General features: G+C 49.7%; 9 protein-coding genes across 9 annotated transcripts; 5 read left to right on the top strand and 4 right to left on the bottom strand.

Annotated features, from left to right (window-relative positions):
• Nucleotides 1-322: 322 nt before the first annotated feature.
• Nucleotides 323-3,047, top strand: N7446_001622 (putative C6 transcription factor; the record flags this gene model as incomplete). Its single annotated transcript, XM_058510371.1, has 5 exons — nt 323-492; nt 562-596; nt 652-768; nt 818-2,192; nt 2,246-3,047. The coding sequence occupies 5 exons, from the start codon at nt 323-325 to the stop codon at nt 3,045-3,047; spliced, it is 2,499 nt and encodes an 832-aa protein (XP_058375907.1).
• Nucleotides 3,048-4,388: 1,341 nt separating this feature from the next.
• N7446_001621 (putative Ste20-like serine/threonine protein kinase) lies at nt 4,389-6,571 on the bottom strand (the record flags this gene model as incomplete). The annotated part of the gene is made up of 4 exons (XM_058510370.1): nt 4,389-5,971; nt 6,031-6,347; nt 6,417-6,447; nt 6,520-6,571. The coding sequence occupies 4 exons, from the start codon at nt 6,569-6,571 to the stop codon at nt 4,389-4,391; spliced, it is 1,983 nt and encodes a 660-aa protein (XP_058375906.1).
• A 1,412-nt stretch (nt 6,572-7,983) lies between these two features.
• N7446_001620 (DNA-protein crosslink repair co-factor UBX5) lies at nt 7,984-9,583 on the bottom strand (the record flags this gene model as incomplete). Its single annotated transcript, XM_058510369.1, has 2 exons — nt 7,984-9,050; nt 9,109-9,583. The coding sequence occupies 2 exons, from the start codon at nt 9,581-9,583 to the stop codon at nt 7,984-7,986; spliced, it is 1,542 nt and encodes a 513-aa protein (XP_058375905.1).
• Nucleotides 9,584-9,989: 406 nt separating this feature from the next.
• On the top strand, nt 9,990-12,010 carry N7446_001619 (AAA family ATPase CDC6; the record flags this gene model as incomplete). The annotated part of the gene is made up of 3 exons (XM_058510368.1): nt 9,990-10,035; nt 10,086-10,328; nt 10,386-12,010. 3 exons carry the CDS (start codon nt 9,990-9,992, stop codon nt 12,008-12,010), a joined length of 1,914 nt encoding a protein of 637 aa, XP_058375904.1.
• A 310-nt stretch (nt 12,011-12,320) lies between these two features.
• On the bottom strand, nt 12,321-14,112 carry N7446_001618 (T6SS phospholipase effector Tle1-like catalytic domain-containing protein; the record flags this gene model as incomplete). The annotated part of the gene is made up of 2 exons (XM_058510367.1): nt 12,321-13,931; nt 13,999-14,112. 2 exons carry the CDS (start codon nt 14,110-14,112, stop codon nt 12,321-12,323), a joined length of 1,725 nt encoding a protein of 574 aa, XP_058375903.1.
• Nucleotides 14,113-15,322: 1,210 nt separating this feature from the next.
• N7446_001617 (uncharacterized protein) lies at nt 15,323-16,358 on the top strand (the record flags this gene model as incomplete). The annotated part of the gene is made up of 3 exons (XM_058510366.1): nt 15,323-15,388; nt 15,466-15,709; nt 15,763-16,358. The coding sequence occupies 3 exons, from the start codon at nt 15,323-15,325 to the stop codon at nt 16,356-16,358; spliced, it is 906 nt and encodes a 301-aa protein (XP_058375902.1).
• A 472-nt stretch (nt 16,359-16,830) lies between these two features.
• Nucleotides 16,831-18,238, top strand: N7446_001616 (D-serine ammonia-lyase DSD1; the record flags this gene model as incomplete). The annotated part of the gene is made up of 3 exons (XM_058510365.1): nt 16,831-17,001; nt 17,061-17,177; nt 17,249-18,238. The coding sequence occupies 3 exons, from the start codon at nt 16,831-16,833 to the stop codon at nt 18,236-18,238; spliced, it is 1,278 nt and encodes a 425-aa protein (XP_058375901.1).
• A 292-nt stretch (nt 18,239-18,530) lies between these two features.
• N7446_001615 (CAIB/BAIF family enzyme) lies at nt 18,531-20,421 on the bottom strand (the record flags this gene model as incomplete). The annotated part of the gene is made up of 4 exons (XM_058510364.1): nt 18,531-19,082; nt 19,150-19,650; nt 19,703-20,001; nt 20,055-20,421. 4 exons carry the CDS (start codon nt 20,419-20,421, stop codon nt 18,531-18,533), a joined length of 1,719 nt encoding a protein of 572 aa, XP_058375900.1.
• Nucleotides 20,422-21,209: 788 nt separating this feature from the next.
• On the top strand, nt 21,210-23,445 carry N7446_001614 (putative ABC transporter; the record flags this gene model as incomplete). The annotated part of the gene is made up of 2 exons (XM_058510363.1): nt 21,210-21,921; nt 21,974-23,445. The coding sequence occupies 2 exons, from the start codon at nt 21,210-21,212 to the stop codon at nt 23,443-23,445; spliced, it is 2,184 nt and encodes a 727-aa protein (XP_058375899.1).
• Between the last annotated feature and the right edge of the window lie 80 nt (nt 23,446-23,525).

Below are 23,525 nucleotides of genomic sequence, written 5' to 3'. Positions count from 1 at the left end.
ATACCATAGTTACTGGCATTTTTACACAACAATAGTTCTAATCTACTATATCCTGCCACAATAACCAGCTATTATGCTTACAACATGCCACTATACACAATATCCCGTGAATCACGAGGCAGTTTCCAAAGTGGAGAAACGCGGGGTGCCCCGGTTTCTGCCTGAGGCGCAACTTCCACTTTTCCCTCGGCTTCGATTCTGTCGGACGATCGCCGCGTTTATCAATTCTTCCCCTTTGTCCATCTAGCCATATCGGAGATTCCACCGTGTATCCAGTTGCATCATGCTCGGTCCCTAATAGGGCGCATCTCGCTGAATCAAAATGCCGAACCCTGCACTACCCGCCCAGGAGACCCCGTCCTCCAATCAGCACTTCGGTGATCCAGACAGAGATAGCGCAGAGTATTCCTCTGCTGCCGACTCCGATAATGACCATGTCGGAAATGGATCTGGCCCGAGAGCTCTGAAACGGAAACGTCCTCTAACTGTCTCGTGCGTACTGAAACGCCTCGGCCGAACGGCTCCCTGTCTTCCAAGTGTGACCTGACTAACCCTATGAAGATGCGAGCTTTGCAAGCAGCGAAAGGTCAAATGCGGTATGTACGATATAGATTTTATTAAATAGACTTGTTTCTAACATACACTGAGCAGACCGAGTGCAGCCGAGCTGTGGGTGGTGTACCCGCAACGGCCAGCTATGCGAATATAGAGAACGAAAAAAGCCTGGCCTGCGGGCTGGGTATGGAAAAGAATTGGAGCAACGACTCGGTAAGTCTTATTGCAACATCGCCACTTTCCCGTCTAATTCGTGCATCAGATCGGTTGGAAGATATCATCCAATCGCAAGCACGCCTCATTGAGATGCATATCCTGCAGAATCAGAACGCAATGGGTCATGAGCTGCCTCATGCAGGACCCCTTTCATATAGCTCTCCATCGGAGCCATCAGCAGCCCATGGCCCCAGTCCGCGTACTGCTCACTACTTTAATGACCCTGGATCTGCAGTAACACTGCCTTCTCGACGTGCAGATTTGTCTATCACCAGTCCATCTGATTCATCAGTAAGGAATGCAGCACAGAGCCACATGCAAAATGGCATGCATGCGGCTCCAGTAGGCCCGTTGTTACAGGCTTCAAATCCACAGCAGGATTACACGGGGAATGAATCGTCCCTGAAGGTCCCGGTCAATATATTCTCAAATCAGGAACAGTCTTTCGCTGATCCGGATCTTGATCTGCCACCTTACGACCTCTTGTACGCTTTGGTGGATCTCTATTTTGAGCATATCAATTCCTGGTGTCCCATACTCCACCGGCGGACGACGCTGGATACCTTCTTTGGCCCATCGCCACTGGACGAAGCAGACCGGATGGTTCTTTATGCCATAGTGGCCACAACGCTGCGATTTTCTTCTGATACCAGGTTAAACGACCAGAACCGGAAACGCTATCACGACTCATCTAAACAAAAGGTTCTTCTATATGGCCTGGAAAATTCATCTGTCAAAGCCCTTCAAGCTCTTGTTATTCTGGCCATCGATCTGGTTGGGTCTTCCAATGGTCCTCCTGGCTGGAAGCTGCTTGCCTTGATCACTCGATCGGTGGTCCAGTTGGGACTGGCTGTGGAATCAAAATCTTCCCTTATCAACCCCGTCTACCCCTCTATCTATACCCTCAGAGCCGTCACGTTGTCGGAGCCAGACTCATGGATTGAAGACGAAAGCAGACGTCGCTTGTTCTGGATGGTTTACCTGCTGGACCGATATTCCACTTTAGCAACAGCATTCAACTTTGCCCTTGACGACAGAGACATTGACCGAAAGCTCCCTTGCAAAGATGATTACTTCATGAAAAACCAGCCTGTCGAGACACGCTGGTTCCATTATAACAGTGACCGCGCAGATTATCTCAGTCATGCAGAGAATGTCGGTTGTTTCGGCCTTTATATGGAGATCCTGGGGATCCTCTCGCGAATTCATCTGTTCCTGAAACGTCCTGTAGATATCGGAGCTCTCTCCGATGTCGAGGAATGGCAGGCTACCTATCGCAAGCTTGATAGTGAGCTCACATCGTGGGAGTTTAATCTTCCAGCAGAGTATGCATACGAGAATTCTTCTCGACTTTTCAGCGGACCGAAGAATGGTCGCGCCCCACACAGTGACTGGGTGCAACTACATGCCACCTATCAAACGTGAGTCAACATAACCACATTCTTTTGAGGCGAAATAACTGACAGGTTCATAGAGCTGTGATCCGTCTGCACTCATCTGCAGCATACCCAACAACCCGCTCTCCAATCTTCACACCCTCCTACAGCGCCAGCCAGCGCTGTCTCCTAGCCGTCGAGAACATCCTCTCAGTAACCCGCTTTGTCGTAGAGCACAACATGCTAGACAAGATGGGTCCACCGTTCGCCTTCACCCTCTGGGTCTCAGCCCGTCTACTCCTAGTTCACGGCTCCACAATCGCCCACACAGTCAGCGCAGACATCCTTTTCTTCGTCGACACCCTCTTTCAGCTAGGCAAATACTGGAAAGTAGCAGAACGCTACAGCAGCATCCTCCAACGCGTCCTGGACGAATACAACGAGTATCAACAATCAATCGCACTAGACGGCGAACGATCAACACCATCAACCGTCAAAATCCTAGCTGACATGCGTCGCTGTGCATTCGATCTGGATTTCCTGATTTCACGCCAACCACGTGAGTCGCCTGCTGAAAGTGGAAGCCAGCATCGGTCCCATCAACCGGTTATGCAGCCGCGCAGTCTGGCGCCTAATGAGCTCGAGTACCTCGATGTCTTTGGCTTCTTTAATGTCCCTCGTGTCCCTCCTGCTCGTGCGCCTGAATCCGGGGCTGCGCCTTCTGCTTTGGAGATATCGGACCATGTGTCGAATCCTATGTCTATTCATGGATTGACGGATGTTGGCTCTGCGCAGCCCACCGGTTCTGTTGTTGATGGGCATGCTAATGCGAATGAGTTCAACATTACGAATTATCTTATTCCGACGCCCGAAACGGATTGGTTATTCCGTCCATCTTAAAACTCTGTGGGGTTCTCGATCAGTTTTGCAATAAACGTCATGCAGCGGCAGTTTGAAGGGCTCTTTGATTTGTCTCTTGAACATCGATCTCTGTCATCCGAATTTGAAAGGCGAATGGGCTATGGAAAGTCTATCCAAAACCCTGGCTTTCAAGTCCCAGCCTCCCATAATTTGTCGATTATGTATAAAACACCGACTATTGATGACTTGAGACACGACAAGAATATATGTCCCCACTTTGGTCAATGTGAAGCAGCATGTTCTTGCTTTACCTATCGTGACCTCTGTTCTCTTGCTGGCTTTGATCTAGGCACGAAAGTGAGATAACCAAAGCTGTACCGAATGTATGCACAAACAAGATTTTGACAATATGTGTGGGCTCGTACCTCTCCCCGCGTCAATAAGCAAACCACCAGCAGAGTCTTTACAGACCGATGGAGCGACTGGTTCTGGGGGTACACCCATTACAAGTACGAGCTGCAGGCCCGGAGACCAGGAAATGGGAGTCCTCAAACCCGAATGGCTATTTCCTCACCCGTTCTGAAAGCTTTATCTGGCAACAAGAGCCAGAATATCGTATACCCGAAGGAGCGAAGGATATCTACTTGTCGAATCACCGTTAGTTGTCGCTAGCCAGGGATGCAACCTTTCATTGTAGATTTTATGAAGGTTTGCATACATGCTTCCTCTACCTGGAAGGCATGGTAAAAGCAGCTTACTCCCGCGAAAGCTTTTCAATATAAGGAAACTTCTTCTACAAATTTTAAAATGTACCTCAGGACCGCGAGTCAGCATGTCTGATAATTGGTAGCGTGCTCAGTCATACTGGAAGAGGGAGTCCAGAGCATGGCACTGTATAGCAGCACTGTGAGTGTGAAGAGCATATGTGCTCGGCAGGTCACATGGTGATGGACGCGAGGTACAAGACGTGCTCCTACTTATTTATGCCTCAATGCGAGATCGCGCACTCACCGGGAGCACACTTTGGATGTGCAGTACGCCGCGTCGAACCATGCGGCGTGATCAAAAACTAAATGTAATAAAGGCCAAAACCAGGATCCACGTGGCTCTACGAGGGATAGATATGAGAAAGAAAGAATAACATGAAGATGCTAGTTACCACTTACAACATTGAGGAAGTAAACAAATACAAGTAAACAACATATGAAGGTGCAAGCATACAGGTAATCAAGACATGCAAGAGAACAAAGCTGAGGCGATACACATTCAATGATGGATGGTGAATGATCAATTGTCAAAGGTCAAAGCCCAAAGCTCAAATCAGAACCACGAACTCCATCGAACGCAATACTCTCTACAGGAGAATCAAGCTGAACAGAACTAAGAGGATGGTGGAGATGGGGCAGGCTGTAGCCGTACTAGGACCTCTTCAAGGAACGCGTCAAGAACAGCATCAACGCCGCCACCCATATCGACAGGACCTTCCATGTCCCAGCGGTGGAGGTTGCTGAAGGAGCGCGCGATGTCTTCGGCGACTTGCTCCATGCCACGGTGGATGCGAACGCTGCGGTCGAACTGCTTCTCTTCTTCAGGGGTGGCTGGTGCACCGTTAGGGTTGCGACCAGGCTCGAGGCTGACGAGGTGGCGACGACGACGGTCCATGGCAGCGCGGAGAGCTGGGAGGACGACGGCTCCACAGGCGGTTACGCGTTCGGTTTCGGGGAGGGGGCGAGTGGACTGTCTGTCGTTTGGGGTGGGAGGAGTTGAGCTGATGGATCGTTCGTCCATGTTGGTTGGTGCCCGTTTGGATTTGAGGGCGGATACTTGCTTCACGTTCTGCAGTGGCTCCGTTTGTCTTGGGAGGCCGGAGGAATGATGGGAACGTGGAGACTGAGGTTGGGAAGAAAAAGGATCGTTGACAGGACGGGAAAGAGGTGTTGGCTTGCGCGAGACTTGGCCGGATGGGGTGCGAGATTCTTGGAGAGAGATTTTGGAGGCTTGTTTTGTGGGGGTGCTTTGGTTGTGGATTGCAGAAGGCTTGGAAGATGGAGGTGTGTCAAGGCCGCCTGCGTAGTTCATCACAGCCTGGGCGTATTGCTCATTCAACGGAGAGTTGTCTTTGTGCTTGGGAGGCAACGGAGCCTTGGACTTGAGAGGAGAAAATGAAGACTGTGTGGGAGAATTTTTAAGAGGAGAAGATGGGGCAGATGGAGGAAGAGGAGTTTTAGAGGGGGAGATGTGAAGGGGGTTTACTGCGGTTTGTTGACGAGGTTGGAGAGCTGCTGGCGCATCTTTCGGCGACTCATCACACAAGTCCCAGTCTTCTGTCTCTTTGCTTCGAGAGTTGGTGTCTGAATCCTTCATTGGGCGCAGAGGAACGGCATGGGCTTTTCCTGCCGGACGAACGGTTCCAAAGTCCCAAAGATCTTCATCATCTTGGCATCTAGCCTGCATCGTGTGGTCTGGCTCCCTCTCGTCATAATCATAATCATCATCATCTCCCTGGCCACGGTGAGTGATTTGCCAACGCTCAGCGCGCTCAATCAATTCGGTCAAGTATGTAGTTCTCTTAGCACGTTTCACGAACGGATGCTCGAGCAGCTCCTTCGCCGAGGGTCGCTCCTTGGGATCCCGTCGCAGACACAGCTCAACAAATTGCTTGAATAGCTTGCTGAAGTTGCCGTTCAACGTGGGAGGCGGGTTCTTGGGAATCAAGAACAGTACTTTCATAGGGTGAATATCGGCATATGGAGGGTCGCCACAAGCGAGCTCAATTGCGGTGATACCCAATGACCAGATGTCTGCTTTGTAGTCATATCCAGACTGCTTGATGACTTCAGGGGCCATCCAGAAAGGAGTACCTACAAAGGTATTCTTCTTGGTCATGGTAGCTGAGAGCTGACCGGAAACTCCGAAGTCTGCCAGCTTGACCTGACCACTCGCGCTCAAAAGGACGTTCGCGGCTGTAATGAGGGCTGTTAGCCATCGTACATATTCACCATGTCCAATTGAATGTTCATACCTTTGATATCTCGGTGCAGTTTTTGATCAGTGTGGAGATAGTCCAGCCCGCGGAGAAGTTCCCGCAGTATGATAGCGATATACTCCTCATGGATGACGCCTGGACGCAGTAGACCATGGCAGCTACCACCAGAGCAGAACTCCATGATAATCCACAGGTTCGATCCCTTCAAGTATGAGCCGTGGTACTTCGTGACATAGGGCGATTTCAATTCGGACAGGATAGCGATTTCTTTGATGATATCGTCGACGTCATCCTCGGCATTCTCGACATCGATAATTTTGATAGCAACTGATTCTCCGGTTCGTCGGTCAACACTGGAAGTGGGTAATATCGAGTCAGTGATTTGAACAAGATATTGACATGCATACTTGAGTTCGACTTACCCCTTGTAGACCTTTCCAAAACTACCCCCACCTGTGAGTCCACGGCCGGAGTTAGAAAACTTGCCCTTTCTTGAATATCAAAGACCGAGAACCTGACACGTACCAATGCATGTTTGCTTGGTGTAGATTGTCTCGGGATCAATGGGACCCGGCATTTTGACGGTCGACCCGAGTCACCGGATGATACCGAGATGCCGGAATAGCTCCTGAGGTGCAGTCTGCTTAGACAATATCCAGCCCGTTAGCAGGTATCTTCAGATCAAGGGAGGGAGCAAAGCGTTTGTTCCACAGATACGAAAATGCGGGATGGACTTGAACCTGATATGACATACCTTTCACGAATACAGAATGAGAATATCAAAAAGGCGAAGGCCTCACGGCGTTCAAGAACAGGGCAAGGAACAGAAGTATGGTGAGTTGCGGACGTGGAGCGTGCAAGCGTGATGATAAGGCTGGCTGAGGCAAAGACGAGACGGGAAGGTACTTGGAATACACGCCAGGCAATTGTGGGCGGCCTCGCTAATCAGAGGAAAACCGATCTACACAGGCAAGGGAGACTATTCAACTGTAATTGACGTTGAGATGCCCTTGTTTATCGACGCGGGGGTTCATTTTGCCGACGCTTATCGAGGCGGTGAAAGCATGTCTCCAAGTCACGTCCACTGCTGATATTTTGGTATTTCTTTGCAATTTGGCCTCAGAATTGAAGCTGGGCCTGGTTTTCTATGCGTATATCCAATTTCCGACGGCATAGCCTGTCAGCGTAGTTTTCATCGCCCATCTAATTTCTATGTAGGAAGACAGCCAGCTATGTAGTAATTCATCAGCAGGGTGGAGATATGATTCCCTGCAGCATAGAAAGTCCCCATCTTAGCTAGCAGAAAATGTGACAAACCGAGCAGGAAGTTATCCTGGTACATGGAAAGTGAACGAACACATCCCATCACTAATGAACGCCGCAGAGCTGCCGATCTTGGGGCATAACCACTCTTAGCCCATCACTTTTACTACTTGTTCTAATACGCCACGAAACTGGTATAAATTTCCAAGAGAACATGCGTCACAATCTGATGATTCAGATCGGCATGCACGTAACCAGTTGCCGTATATTCGGGGTAGGAACCTCATAACAACTGGGACTCAAACGGGGATGCTTATCATGTCAAATAACTACTGTAGCCCTAAGGCAGTCAGCTTAAGAGCATGTCCAGCATAGCGGCACGTGCTACGGGTGAACCCTAACGAGCTCTGTCGTATTGATGTATTCCCTTATATTTGGCCTTTCCACCGAGGGCGCATGATTTACAAGTATACAAGCTGAGTATCATGATTAATAGCATTAATTGCAGTTAAGCTCTGCTGTTCTATACTCACAAGTAGATCCCATGCTGATGATAGCAGGAGATACAGTTTGCTGGCTCGTCCCGCTGGAATGACAAGACCTTGGGCACGAAGCTGGGACCCCAGGACCCCACGGGATCCAAATCATGTCCATCAACGCCTTGCCGAAACAAAGAAAGTGCTGCAACGCGACGATGGGACTGAAGGACAAAGAAAGAGATGGTGTTTATTCCTCCAAATATCCGATGTTAACAGTACCATTCTTCAGCCCCGCATCAGCAATGCTTGTGCTGAGTTGGTCGATGAGGTTGTGACCCATGGTGTTCAGCTCAAACTCCACACCAGCCTTGTCCACTAAAGGTGGCTCGGCCTTGAGCCATTCATAAATGCGCTGGACGGGGTCTGAGACTGCGAAGCGGCGGATGACTCTGCCGGACGGGTGACGGAACTGGATGCGCGTAGTTGTGGCTGGGTCATTCGCAGGTTCAACATGTGGCTGGTCGCTAGGGATCGCTGCGAATTGAGAGGCTTCAGCAGCTTCCTCGAGTTCATCCATATTAACATCGTCAGTCGCCCGAGCCTTGCCCTTGACATCTTCCGTGCTGCGGGTGAGATCATCAGGGTCTTCAAGCGTTTGACCAGAGGCAGCTGCCCCAAGACTATTTCTCATTGCCATCTCCATCATCTCCTCCTCGGTCATTGCATCCACACTCTTATCCTTCTTGTCAGACTTCCGTTTCGCCACAGGGTTGCGCACATTGTGATTCAAGCTGTACCGATCGAGGAACTCGTGAAGTTGCATCAAGAAATCAGCGGGCTTCACTAAAGGCGGCCCGGACCAGACCTTCATCTGCTCCCCGGTACGAGGGTCGACGATGGCAATGTGGGGGTAATTGTCGGAGACATCGCTTCCTTGGAAGTAGTACTGGAGGTAGGAAGATGCACGAGGGTCGTCCTTCGAGTACTGAAGGAAAATGAAATGCTCTTTAATGGTCTCTTGAACGCCTTTGTCTTTCCACAAATCGCGGTTCAAAACCTGGCAGTCAAAGACTGAAGCGTCTTGAACATTGACGATCAACCATTTTTCATTTTCCTTTCCTTCGTCTCGCGCCACGTCCCAGGACAGACGTGACATAATTTCGAAGGGAGGTCGGTACATTTCAGCGAGCATATTAGACTTGGATGAGACTTCTGAAGCTCCTCCGGTGGCGGCAGCAAGTTCTTCGCGACGAGTGTCTTCCCCGCCGGTCCATATTGAGGAGGATTCTCTCTGGTTGAAGATACCGGCGCGACCTGCAAAAAGTTGTCAGTTCAAGTTGTTCGGTAGTTCATGGGCACCAAAGACACCTACCACCTCTTTGGCGAGCTCGTAGTTGACTAAGGATATCCGCATGCATGTCTTCACCACTGCCAAAGTCCGCACCGGGCCCCACTAAAGTCTCTGTCGTGCGTGCCATCGGCGCCCTCACTTCGTCTTCATTATCCTGTCCTCCTCCGTACATCTCTTGTTGGAGGCGTCGAGCCATCGCTTCGTCATCATCAAATGTCCCTCCACTAGCTGGTATGGTGGGGTGGTGGGCTCGGTTTGCGGATGCGGTTTCGTCATCTGAGTCGGAGTCGATGTTCACCACCTCCTGGCCTGAGCCCGAGAAGCCGGAATGGGCAGCAGGTTGGGAAGGCTCGGCGGTCAGCGGGGCACCTCCATTCTCGAAGTACAGCTGCATGGCTTGTTCGATTTGAAACTCTGTGATCTGGAGATACTGGATGGCCAGCTCCGGCGTGGAACTGGTAATTTCAGTGAACTGAGCTACCACGTCGTTATCCATTGTGGGCGACGTAAGAAAAATCTAGTCAAAGAGAGGGTTGGTGATAAGAGTGAGGAGAAAATGAAGCGGCTCTGATATCAGAGAGCTTAGCGGGTATGGTGGAGACTTGGAGAGATTGTGTGAGGGGAGTGTGTATGCAGTGCAAATGATGCAAACCAGAGCTTCTGCAAGGAGAGTAGACAAAGAAGCAAAACTGAAAGGATCAAGTTCAAGTCAAGTAAATTGTAAGGCTGACTGAGTGCCAGCTCCAGGTTGGGGAATGAGTGACGCGGCTGACTAATGGTGCACGTGTGGTTGAAAACCCCCGCCGTAGTTTGACGCGTGACGCGTGACGCGAGACATCAATTACATTTCCTATCTCGGTTCCTGCCATTCCTCACTCATCGCTCCTACCTCACTTATTGACATGGCTGGGACTGTCTTGGGAAAGCGCGCTCGTGTTGAGTCGGAAGGTAAGTTCAATCCTCCTTCCTCTCCTCTCTCCCCCTCTAACTCTTTCCAGCATTGCCGGTGCGGACCGCAAGCAAGCGCCGAACAATTGTCCCCCGATCCCGACAAGAACCTGCCCCCGCTCAGCCCTTACGACGGACGAGGTCAACTGTCAAGAAAGCTCTTGAACAACCCGATCAAGAAAACGGCAAGGAGAAAATTGTCTCAGAAGTTTCAAAACATACCCTCCGCGATGACGAGCCCCATTCTCCGGTTAAGGCCAATACGCATGTACAGATCCCAGAATCAGTGGATGGTGAGTTGAGAACCTCAAAGATATGACATTGTATATGGTGGCTGATTTTATGTACAGAAGAACCTACAAAGCCCGCCGAATTCAAGACACCTTCGAAATCACGATTCCGGGATGCCCTACCACACTCTCCGGTCACACCTAGACATCGGGTCCAGGTGGGCGCAAAGGCTTTAACACCAAGGACCCCCCGCCATGCGGATCTTCCGCCGACCCCACGACAGAGTGCTACTCCAACGATCACTCAGCAAACGGTGTACTCTCAAGCAAGACAGTTGTTCGCTCGTGGTGCTACCTCCGGTCGCTTAGTGGGAAGAGACGCAGAGCGAGAGAAATTGGTTTCTTTCATCACAGAGGGAGTGAAGTCGCGCAATGGAGGCTGTCTTTACGTCAGTGGCCCCCCAGGGACTGGAAAGAGTGCCATGGTCCAGGAAGTATGCGCAGACCTCGATCTGTCCGAAGTGAGGGTGTCGCATGTCAACTGCGCAAGCATGCGAGTGTCTCGAGATGTCTACAGCAAACTCATCCTAGATTTTTGCGAGGATACAGACGTGTTCAAGAAGAGCGAGGCGGATCGTTTGAAGTCCATGTTCATTCCGTCCAAGAAAGGACAGGACATGTTCTTGGTCACCCTGGATGAGATTGATCACCTACTCAATGGCGATTCTGGGGTGTTACAGTCTCTGTTCGAGTGGTCCTTGCAAAGCAATTCCAAGCTGATGCTCATCGGTATAGCCAACGCACTGGACTTGACTGACCGCTCACTTCCACAACTCAAGGCTAAGAACCTGAAGCCCCGTTTGCTACCGTTCTTGCCGTACAGCGCCACATCTATCGCAAATGTCATGACAAATCGTCTTCGATCATTGCTCCCTCCCGGGACAGAGTCCGACCCGAAGCTCGTCCCCTTTGTTCAACCAGCTGCCATCCAGCTTTGTTCAAAGAAGGTAGCCTCGCAAACTGGTGACCTGCGCAAGGCATTTGAGCTTATCAAACGAGCGATTGATGTTATCGAACAGGAGACTGTGCAAAAACTAGAGAAGCAAGCCATGGAGCCCGAGAATGTGTCGATCCTGGCGGAGAATACCAACCTTTCTTCGCCTGTCAAAGGAGCTGCTGCTCCCAAGCCAACATCGATGTCAAGCTACACTGTCATTACGGCGCCCCGAGCCAGTATTGCACACATTGCCCGAATTACATCCGCAGCCTTCGGTCAAGGTACCGTTCAAAGACTTCAAAGTCTAAATCTCCAGCAAAAGGCTGCAGTTTGCTCCTTGATTGCACTTGAACGGAAACGTCGTCAATTTGAGGTCCCAAGCACACCTTCCAAGTCACGATCCTCAGCACCTACTGTGAAACAAGCCTTCGACACATATTGCACCTTGTGCCGCAACGACAACATCCTCCATCCCTTGACTGCCACCGAATTCAAGGACGTTCTCAGCAACTTGGAAACCATGGGCTTAGTTGGTGAGTACCAGGGCCGCGGCCGCGGTGGAACTGTGGCAGGTGGCACGGATATCCGTCGTACGCCCTCAAAGTCAGGCCACGCACCATCAACACCTCACAAGGCGCTGGACGAACAAGGTCTTGTCTGCTTCGTCTCCCAGCAGGAAATCGAGAGCCAGATCGTCGGACCTGGGGAGGGAATCCTTCGGCGCCTACTCCGTGGCGAGGGGATCTGATTTCTTCTGACTTTCTCGAGCGTGCATGTTTCATTTCTGATTACCCACTACCGCATCTTTGGAGTCCACGCTGGCATTTCTATCGTCATTTTCACATTCTTAGAGTTTGCATCTGCGGAGTCGGGAAGTATTTCCTATCTCATTCTTAGCGTGTTTTGGTTACGGATTTCCTTTGTCAAGCATATTTCCTTTGTCGGTCCGTTGGACGAGTAGCCCTGAGATCTCATGTCCAAATTAGAAAAGCTAAAAAATAAAATAAAAATTACAAATGATTTGATCAATATATTCCGACCGTGCATGTAGAACATTGTTAGGAATGATCGTCCTGACAAAGATCCCCGATCTTTCGAACATAAGTCTGTCTAATCAAATCACCCTCATGCTTACAAACTTGCCAATTACCAATTCCGTATCTTGAAGGAGCCCGTTTGACACCCCTTCCACCACCACCGATGATGAGATTCCCAGGTCGATATGTGGGATCAATTTCCATCCGATGTATAGCAGATATATGGATCTGAGCATCTTCAGGGATATCACGTACCTCTCCACAAGGAAGTGGCCAACGAATTGGCTTCCACGATCCATCGGGTTGTAGATCCATCCTTCGGAAAGGCAGATATTCCATCAAACGCCATGAAAATGTTGAAAATGATGATACACCACCTCCATATGTGAGGGTGTCATGCACGATGCCCTGGTCCATTGTTTGTTGGAGTACGTCGCGGTACCTATTTGGTTTTGTTTCATATGAAGCTTGCGGTGTTTCGAATGCCTCGTCACGGCAATTGAATCGTTCGAGCTTTTCAGGATCAAACTCAAGCCCTGCTAGTTGTGCTTCCTTGACCATCCACGCCAGTGGAATATGACTGAGAGGCCAGGGATCTTTTGGATTGAGGACCCAGCCACCTCCCACATCACCATGTTGTCCTGGAAACCACACCTCTGCCACATCCTGTTCGTTGTCATCCTCGCCGGTCTCGCTTGGTACATCCAGATGTGAAGGTTGAAGAGAGACGCCGGAGACACCACTTCTCATTGAAGCTCCGTCACCGAGCAAGTTTCTAGTCCTCGACCCTTCGATACTAACATGCCTATTAGGCGAAGGAGTATGTCCACGGTATCTCTGTCCCTCATTAAGAACCCTCATAGACCCACGTCTCGGAATCCGCGACGTCTCCTTCTCATTCTCGGGACCGTTTAACACAATCTCAGGAACATCAAGCTTCTCACTCCCCTCCTCATGAGACAAAATATGTCTCAAACCAAGTGAATGCCTCGACTTCCGCACCGAAGGTCTAATTTCGTAAAGCAAATCCTGCCGAAACTTCGCCCGCCGTTCATCAATAGAAACAGCATGCCGAATAACCCTCGCCGAGCTCTGCGCCGTATACAGAAACTTACTCCTCTCCATCCAGGCATTCTCAAAAACAGGCACACTATTCACCGTATCAAACAACCCTAAGAATCGAATCCGACCAACAGGCCGACTAAACGTTTCCCGGAAGGCTTTCATAAATGTAAACAGTCGGTGTCTCTCTTCATGGTCATGCTCCGTCGTATCCCGTCGCTGCTGCCACTTTGCAAACGTCTTCCACGCAAACCGGATCATTTCTTCGTTCCCTGGTTGCAGGAGGCCGATGAAGTCTAGCATCTCTGCAAGGAAGCGTGCGGTGTACGAGCCTCGGCTGAATCCGAAAAAGTAGATTTTGTCGCCTGGGTCGTAGTATCGCATTAGGAATTTGTATCCGCCTAAGACGTGTTCGTCGAATGAGGAGCCCAAGGCTGCATCTTTGGCTTTCTTGTAGGAGGACTTTAGACGTTCGATTCTGCTTTTTCCGCCGAAGGAGTTGCTTGTTACGTATGTTCCGATCCCTGGTTGGTAGTAGTGGTATTGATGGCTTTGGCTTCGGTCTAACATCTGTATTTTTGAAGGGGTTAGGACTTTGAGGTAGATGCTTGGGTAAAATGTAAGATGGACCACTCACGCGATAAATCTTGAGGAGATTCGTGTCGGACGCATCACCAGCGAACTTGTTTCCTGTGCCATCAAAACAGAGCACGAATTGTTTTTGCTGGGGGTAGGGTCCAAATGTATTCATCTTGAATATTGGGCTAGATTCTACCACGAGAGAGTGGGTTCTGGATCTGGTGTTGAAGGTAAAACTATAGATATAACCACCAAGTCTGGGGGCGTAGCGAATATGATAGAGTGTGGTCAAATCAGAGTCCACTAATTAAACACGGGTCATAGTCTATACGGACCTATGGCTTGCAGATCCCCGCGACTGCATGAAGCTGCAAGCCCACCCTTGAAGACGTAGACATGGGCTTGGATATGGCATGTTATTGGTTCTGCGGCTTTAGTGTCAGGGATGCTGGAGCTTCATTACTGCCGTTCCCCTATGCAGTCAAGGTTCAAACCCAATCGCTCATACTCACGCTACGATCGGAAGTTTTGCCCCACCGTTCGAGTTTTGGTATTTGTATACCGTTCTACTCCTCGGATAGTGGTATTTTATTGCCGATTCCTTTGTTTTTCAAATAAAGTGGCGCTTTCCTCGGCGCCTTTACTTAACTATAAAATATAATGGAGGGATTCCGGATTGCTGGCCAGCTCGATCATTCGTGCGTACAGTTCCTAGTTGATGGCTTCGGCTTATAACTACATAAGCATCAGAGAGTCTTTCAAAAGCTTAGGGTCATTAACAGAAACTCCTTATAACGATCAGTTGGTGAATGGGCTAGAAGCGGCTGCTTTTGGCGCGGCCTCACGCTCACCATTGCTTAGTGATTGAGCATTTTCGTTCTATAATGAGATGATAGGCTAATACTGTTACAGGTTGGGAATCATAATGCATCATGTAATACTATTCCCCCTTTCTTCAGTCAAGTTCAGCTTTGCATTAATGTACATAAGAGCATGTTGCGTGCGCCACCACCGTTTTTAGTCAACCAGAGCACCCACACTGCCGTTGTCGATATCCACAGGAGCTCAATCTATATCATTTTCGCTTGTACTTTCCTATTGTTCCTGCGCATCACTACCGTCTATTATATATAACCGTTGCAGCTGACGCGGCGACTGCGCCCTCCCAGTCTCGTGAAAGTGGGGGTATTCAGAGACATATTTAGATTGCCCGGAGTTGAAAGATGCTCAGTTGCTCCTATCTGGGAAAAGCTGACCGTTCTGAAACATGAGTCACGTTATTTACCCGGGGACGGGAAAGTAGCCTTGGCGCAAGAAGTATATCAGTTGCCTCATTGGAACAGTTTGATTCAAAACATATTCAAAATCGACCATCAGTGGTTATGTCTCTAACAATATCGGAAGACAATCCTTTTCAGGTTTTGATCGCGGAGTCAAATGATGATCCAGTAAGTGAACTGATTTCAGGGGGTTGGAAAAGGAATTTCCGTGCAGCATGATAAGGTCTAATGCCATTTCCCCCAAGGCTCAATTGCAATTGCGCTATGAGAAGCACCGAACGGCTCGTAATGAGCAACAGAGGGCGAAGATACTAGCGGAAGACTTCCAAGGCTGGACTTTGGATAAGATTCTCATGAGACTCGCCGGCCCTACAAAAGAGGAAGGGTTCCTTGATCCTCGCAATTGCCTTGTCATTTGGGCCAGACCCCCTCCTAATATCAGTGATCTGATATCCTTTGTTCAAAAGGAATTGAAGGATGTTGCCCCGTGTAAGTTTTGCACAAAGTCATTACAAGCTCAAACCACTCACGCGATTCAACAGCCCTTTGGCTCATGCCCACTGAAAACCTGCACACAACAGTCTTGGAAGTAGCCCATTCTTTGACCGAAGCGCAAATTGAGGATCTCGTCCAAACTATCAAGTCTTCCACAGCAATCACCCGGGCGCAGATTGCAGAACACCCAATCACTCACCAATCACGCCTTTTGAAGCCTATGGTGAGCTTCGACTCTTCAGCAATGGCGCTTAGCTTTGTTCCAGCCGCAGGGGAACCCTCGACTAAGCGATCTGGTGGTCATGATGATCACTACACATACCATCATCTCCGTCGGGATATTTTTGACATGGTTCGGAAAACTGGTATCCCCGTTGCTTCACGCTATATTGTTCCGTCGGCACATATCACTATAGCACGCTTCATCACCCAGGAAGGATTCCAGGTTGCTGGCCAGCTTGATCATTCGTGCGTACAGTTGCTAGTTGATCGGATTGGTGATATCAATAAGAAGTTGGAACGCATGTATTGGCCCCAGTCTGATGGCACTGAGCCCGAAAAGGGTGAATGGGTTGTTGGCCAGGAGCAGGGTTTAGTTATTCGGAGAGGCCGCCTTTGGTATGGAGGAGGTGAAGATGTGTAGTTCTCAATGGTTATCGAAACAAACAGTTAAGATAGTGCTTGGAGTGCGCTGATCATTTGCCGAATGCGTTACTGACAGCTCAGGCCCAGTCGAACTATATCGAGGCTATATGATATTCCTCAATTGTATTTCAAAGCCTTGTAATGGGGTTTGCGAACTGTTCTTCCATATGTTGTGTCGCTAAAATCATGCTTCAACACAGCCTTCAATATCAACCTAGCGCATGTAGATCGAAACTCCCATCCCACACTACACACATCAACCAACGAACAAAACTCCAGAAAGATGCAACATTTGCTAATTGTAACCATAGACCCCAGTCCCGTCAATTCCCCCATTGCAACCATCCCCCCATGCCCCCGCCGAAACCCCCATACCCCCACGCCCGTTATCAACCCCACCACGGCTCCAGATATAATCCCGGGAGGCGCAATTGCACCTCCTGTAGATTCTACAACATACCCCTGTCAAAATGGATTATTCCTTGCAGAACCACGCTTCCTACATCGGCCGTCCGGTCTCCGAGCTTCCAACTCCCTCCCTGATCCTGAGCAAGCCCGTGCTAGAGCGGAATACCCAAAGCCTACTGGATGATGTCAAACGGCTCGGGATTACTTTCCGGCCTCATGTGAAGACTCTCAAAGTACGTTGTTTTATCAATTGAAAGTATATTAGTGTATACTAATTGTATTGACCTTGTAGTGCACCGAAGTTACGCGCATGATGCTCGGTGATGGCGAGCACCGCCAGATTGTCGCTTCGACATTAAGCGAGATTCGCGGAGCATTGGATCTTGTGAAGGAAGGCAAGCTAGACGAGGTTAGTGCAACAACCCAATCTTGAGCTTTAGCTTCCCCAGGGAAAAACAATAATATGCTAATAATAATCAGTGCCTCTACGGCCTTCCAATCTCCGCCAGCGCCCTCCCCCATCTCCAAGATTTAACAAAGAGCGTCAAAATCATCCTTATGATCGACAGCGAGCAACAAATAGATCTGCTCGACTCATTCGCTTCTAAATCATCTTTGACCGTGGCATGGCCGGTCTTTATTAAGATCGATGTCGGTTCCAAGCGCGCGGGAATGGTTAATGATTCACCCTCTCTACCGAAATTGATTCAGCGCATTGAATCTTCATCTTCGGCTTCTGTTTATGGTTTTTACTGTCATGCTGGTCACTCTTATGCGTGTCGCACGGAAGATGCAGCTACTGCGGTACTGCAGACTGAAGTGGAGGGTGTTGTTAGTGCGGCGAGATTCTTGGTTGGTGGGGAGTCTGAGAGGAAGATCGTTGTTTCTGTTGGATCGACGCCTACGGCGCACGTTGTTAAAAGGTTGCAGGGAGTTTTGCCTGAGGGGATGGAGTTGGAATTGCATGCTGGTATGTTTGAAAGATTGTTGAAAGGAAATAAGCTAACCATATCATGTAGGAAACTACCCAGCCAACGACCTCCAGCAAGTAGCAACCTCCTCGTTGAACCGGCCCAACAAGCAGTCCGAATCCTAGCGGATGTCTGCAGCATCTACCCAGAACGTAACGAAGCCCTCATCAACGCGGGAACGGTAGCTCTTTCGAAAGAAACGAGTGAGTTCCCTGGATACGCGGTTGTTACTGATCGGCCCCAATGGAGTGTTGTGCGTATGGCACAGGAACATGGAATTCTCGGCTGGGCGGATTCCAATCAGACGAGTAGATTTATTGAGAAGGTTGGGTCGAAATCGAGTGAAGGGGAGAAGGTTGAGAGTGCGTTTACGGTTGGCGATAAGCTTTTGCTTTATATCCAGCATGCTTGTATTACTGCTGCTATGCATTTTGCTTATTATGTTGTTGACGAGGATGATATTGTGAGAGAGACTTGGGTTCCTTGGAAAGGGTGGTGATTTTCAGGTTTCAGTTTGCGATTGCTGGATTTTATAGATTTTATAGAATAGGGGAACTTCGAGGCTGTGGGTTCGGTCTCTTTATAACTTATAGCAAACGAGCTCAGAAAGTGGTGCACTTCATGAGCAGCCATTTTTTCTTACGTTCATTCCGCCAAAAATTAGAGATGTTTTAGAAACTTGTCTCCATATACATCGCAGAGAGGAACACTTAAAAAGAATGTCGTAAAATTTGATATCTAGGCTAGCCGTGACTATGTACATGCATTCTATGCAACCAAGCAGTAAACGCTTATGCCTTCTTAACATCCCCCTCAGCAACATTAAAATCTTCCCAAGTAGCACGATCACTCCCGTTAGGACGACTAGAACGCACAAACTGGTTATCCACACCCCCAATAACAGCAACAGGCTTAACAACTTCAACATCTGCACCATACGCAGCAGAAGACCACAATTCGGTAAGAGGTTTGCGACCCTCACTCTCATGACCAGCAGCCAAGTACAAGTGAGGGAAACGCTCATGCATGCTCTTCAACACAGTCGAAGAAATACGGTCAACGCTATCACAATGGCGCAACTTGAAGAAATCAGCAGACTGCACCGAGCGCAGCTCCTCTTGTACGTCGTCGGGATACTGGCCCATGGCGAAGAGGAGGAGGTCATAGTGCATCAAGGAGGCTTTGCCGTGGTATGAACCGCCGGTTTTGGCGCGGTGGTAGAGACCGGTTAGGGCGGCGATGGCGCCCATGCAGCCGGTTCCGTAGTCGGAGATTGGGAAAGGGGGCACGACGGGGGTCGAGAGGCCCATAAATTTGCCTTGGGCCCAGGCGATACCGGTGACCTGTGTTTCGGGTTAGATTTGCTGCGCTCTTTGCTTTTGGGGGTTGTCTATGATGATGGTAACGTACGCAGTCGGCAATCTGTTGCCATCCAGCTCGGCCAGCCCATTCGCCTTCGTATCCGAAGCAATTCTCATTCACGTAGACGATGCCCTTGCCCCGCTTCTCGGCCAAAGCTGCCATGGCCTCTGCTCCGTATCCGAGCTTATCCAGAGCTCCAGGGCGGTAACCATCTACAATGACATCGACGTTATCCAGGAGCTTCTCAAACTCCTTGCGTCCGGCCTCGGTCTTCAGGTCAAGGTCTGCGGCATGCTTGCCCATGTTACCGTCAACCTGGAAGAAAGGCACATCCGAAAGGCTAGGGCTAGTAATCTTCAGGACGTCGGCACCGTACTCGGCGAGAATACGGGTAACAGTTGGGCCTGCGATGATACGGCACATCTCCAGCACCTTGACGCCCTTAAGGATCTTTTTATTGTCGCTAGGAGCTTTTGGGAATGGAGTTGGGGGAAGGTTGCCTGGCAGACGGCTGACCTTCCATGCCGGCTCTTGGACATTGAGTTTCCCCTATATGACCATTAGCGCACTAATATTGGACTCCACATCAAGCCAAACTTACATGGGGTGTCTTGATGAAGTCTTCGTGTTTGTAGGCAGTTACACCAGCCTGACGTCTCTCCTTGTTCATCACCTCAAGCTCAGAGGCTGTGTATTTCTGCACCTTCTCCTCGATGACTTTGATGATCTCTTCGTAGTCAGTCAAATCTGGCCTCTCGCCTTCGAGCCCAATCATATTCAAAGTGGTCGTAGCCTCCAGAGATCCATGAATATGGAAGAACTCTCCTGGGTTCTTGGTCTTGTACAGGTTAGCCGACATGCGGCGGTAGCCGTTAGACTGCGCAGACAACAGGTCCGTGTCTATATACCAATTAATATCAGATACTCCCAATTGAATGATGTATGATACGCACTCTTGAGCTTCGACTTCACATTGGGGTCCAACTTTGACAGGCCGGCCACCTTGGCCATGTACGCTTGGCATCCAAAGGCAGTCGCGCCTTCAAGGCTGACTTGGACACCACGAGGTGACGCACCAGCACCAAAGCGGAGATCTGCGATAGCAGCTGCGACAGAACCCTCGATACCCTTCAGCGCGGCAAGGGTCTCGGTTTCTTTGAATGGAATGGGGAAGTAGATCTCATTATGGCTGGTTGAGAAAGATACGCGATCCTTGTTCGCGAGGACCTCTGGTGGCAAGTCAAAGCGCTCCGCCTGCTCGCAAAGATCGGAGAAGATGCGACTGGTCTCGAGGACCGGGGAATATCTGGTGCCCGCCATGTTCTGTCGCAAGTTCAATGATGAGATGTATGACGTAGGTTTTCGCGGCCACGTTTGATATCTGATCAGGTGGTTGCGTAGAAGAGTGGAATTGGTAGAAGCAAACAGCAAGAAGTGGAAAGAAAGTTTAGTTCACGTTGTTATATATGACAATGTTCGGGTCCCGAGGAACTGGCCGTCGGGTCGCCACACCCGCACGTCGGCTCAACTATAGCGGAAATGGGATATATAGATTGATTTTCAACAATACGAACACAGGGTGATACATACGACCTGGGATGGATTTTTCACCATACACTACAACTATGACTACAGCTGTAAATTTAATAGAAACATGTTCAACTATTCAAACTTACACTTCCCCACGCAGATCCGACGAAGCTCTCGGCCCGGGGAACATTATCGGATGTGATGAGATCCGATGGTCACGTGAGCAGATTTGACTTGGTATTTTTCTAGTTGTTATGGGAGAGATGATTCTATACTTCTTTACTATAACAGACTGACTTCTAATTCTACGACTGGGAATATCTCGACATCTTCCAAGGTTAGTACCTGCCCTGGAGTGAAAGCAGGTTGTGGGATCACGTGGCCAGTGTACAAATCGTAGCGAATTGCAGATTCTGTTCTATCAGGCAAATTGCTTTGTGCAAACAAATACGTGGAATTGTCTATGTTTCGAAACCAAAGTGTTGTATATTCCGAGATATAGACTGTCGATATTGGTCACGTGCCAGAGCAAATGTTATCGCCGTAACTCCGAGTCATCTCTGATTGTTCGTCCGACGATGGTGCTACGAACAACATTGCGGCCCAGGGTCCTGCGCCTGGTTCCATTTCGCCCGACCCGATTTGTATCTTCTGCGCCAGTTATTCGCATCGAAAATGGAACTTTTTACAAGCGCTACCCCACCGACGTCGAAGACTCACCCAATCCTCCTTTGTTCCCCAACTTGAACTTTACACTGCCCTCCGAACGCACATCCAAAGAAGAGGGAGCAAATTTACAGCACTGGGCGATAATCGGTCCCTCTGAAAAAACCGACCTCCTGCACATCCTCCGTGGCCGGGACGTCTGCCTTCCGGCCAATGCGCGCTCATATCCATACCTTCTCTTAGACAAGGTCGCCGCGAAAGACCCACGTCTACGATCCGTATCGAATGCGATTCGATATATTGGCTTCAGCGGAGAGGGATCAGAGGCTATTGGCGGCACCCGTGGCGCATACCTGAGTGCGCGCTATGAGAGCCACCGGGAGGAGACCGACTGGACTGTTGAGCAGTACTTGCGGGGGCAGACCTCCTTGAATCCCATGGAGGGTGAGAATGCTGGCCTGGTACCCCATGAGCAGTTCTTCAAGCAGATCATGACCCATCTACATCTCCAGAAATTGCTGGATATGCCAGTCGCGAATTTAAGCAACGGCCAAACCCGTCGAGCACGAATTGCCAAAGCTTTGTTGAGAAGGCCGGAGGTATTACTTCTTGATGAGCCATTCAGTAAGTGATTTTGATCCTTATCTAAGTTTCTTGTATTCTAACCACCATGCAGTGGGGTTGGATCCTGCGACGACTAGGAGCATTTCGGGTCTGCTCCACAACCTTGCGGAAAGACAATCACCGCGGCTCATCTTGGCTCTGCGCCCACAGGACAAGGTCCCCCAATGGATCACGCATACGATGATCCTGGGAAACAATCACCAAGCCCTTTTACAAGGTCCAAAGTCGGAGGTAGATGAGACCATTAAAGTTTGGAGTCACTTCTCTGATCCATTTGCACCATTAACCTTTACATACGACCAAAATGTTGCGTTTCAGAAAATGAAAACAGACATGGAAGCCGGTTTCTTGGATGCAGATTTACTCCAAAGCTTGACAAACGGAGTAAACACTACCTTCCCACGGGAATCAGCAACGTATCTCGGTGGCGAACCCATTATAGAGATGGAGGGCGTCCGTGTTCAGTATGGTGAAAAAGCAGTACTCGGAAATTGGACGCAGGAAGTGAACAATAAAACAGTTGACGGTTTGCACTGGCGGGTTCGTCGGGGACAACGCTGGGCCATTATCGGTGCCAACGGATCCGGCAAGACAACTCTAGTCTCAATGATTACTTCCGACCATCCACAAACTTATGCGCAGCCTGTCAAAATATTTGGACGATCTAGGCTTCCGGAGCCTGGCAAACCTGGAATTTCAATTTTCGAACTGCAGTCCCGCATCGGTCACTCATCACCAGAAATCCATGCCTTTTTCCCTCGGCAATTGACAGTCCGCCAAGCGGTCGAATCGGCTTTCGCTGAGACCTTCCTCTCGAAACCGAAGTTGAACTCCGAACTTGACCTAGATGTCAATGCAGTCCTGAAACATTTCCAACCTGAGCTTGACCCGGCCGCTGCGAAGAGTGAGATTCCAGAAGTTAGCACCGAGATGTTCCCAAAAATTCCAAAACCTTCTCAAGCCGGTTCCAAGAGAGGATATGTCCCGCCTGAACACCATTGCGACTACGCAGACGATATCCGGTTCGGCGAACTCACAACCGCGCAACAGCGCATCGTACTCTTCATCCGGGCCCTCGTCCACAGGCCCGACATTGTCATTCTCGACGAGGCCTTTTCCGGACTGTCTGCTACGCAACGTGATAAGTGCATAGATTTCATCGACTGCGGCGAGAGGCCCCGCGCGGCACGTCTAGCAGTCCAACGTAACGCAAAGCCAACCTACCGTTTCAACGGTCTCACGCGAGAGCAGTCATTGCTCGTGATCAGCCATGTGCCCGAAGAGATCCCAGACAGCGTTCGTTACTTCTTGCGGCTGCCATCTGATCCCGGTGTTAATCAAGCGCCCCTTGATTTCCGCTTCGGCATGCTCAGTACCAACAGTTTGCTAAGGAAGCCATCGGTTTGGGATATTGTTTGGTCTGGTGGCAAGGCGTTCAAGGATGCGACTCGTCGAACTTCCCGTCGCAACAGTGAGGACGTGGGGGCACAAGATTTGATTGACTTTGAATACTATACGGTTTAGAAGTATAGACATTTGGATACGGTCTGGTACCCTAGATAACTATGCTATAGACTTCCTGTACATCTAATAAACATTTCAAT

Source organism: Penicillium canescens (genome assembly GCF_028828765.1).
Source record: "Penicillium canescens strain IBT 15451 chromosome Unknown utg000002l_segment0_segment0, whole genome shotgun sequence".
NCBI classification, from domain to species: Eukaryota; Fungi; Ascomycota; class Eurotiomycetes; order Eurotiales; family Aspergillaceae; genus Penicillium; species Penicillium canescens.
The sequence above is the reverse complement of the archived record's forward strand: the minus strand, read 5'-3'. Positions and strand labels throughout refer to the sequence as shown.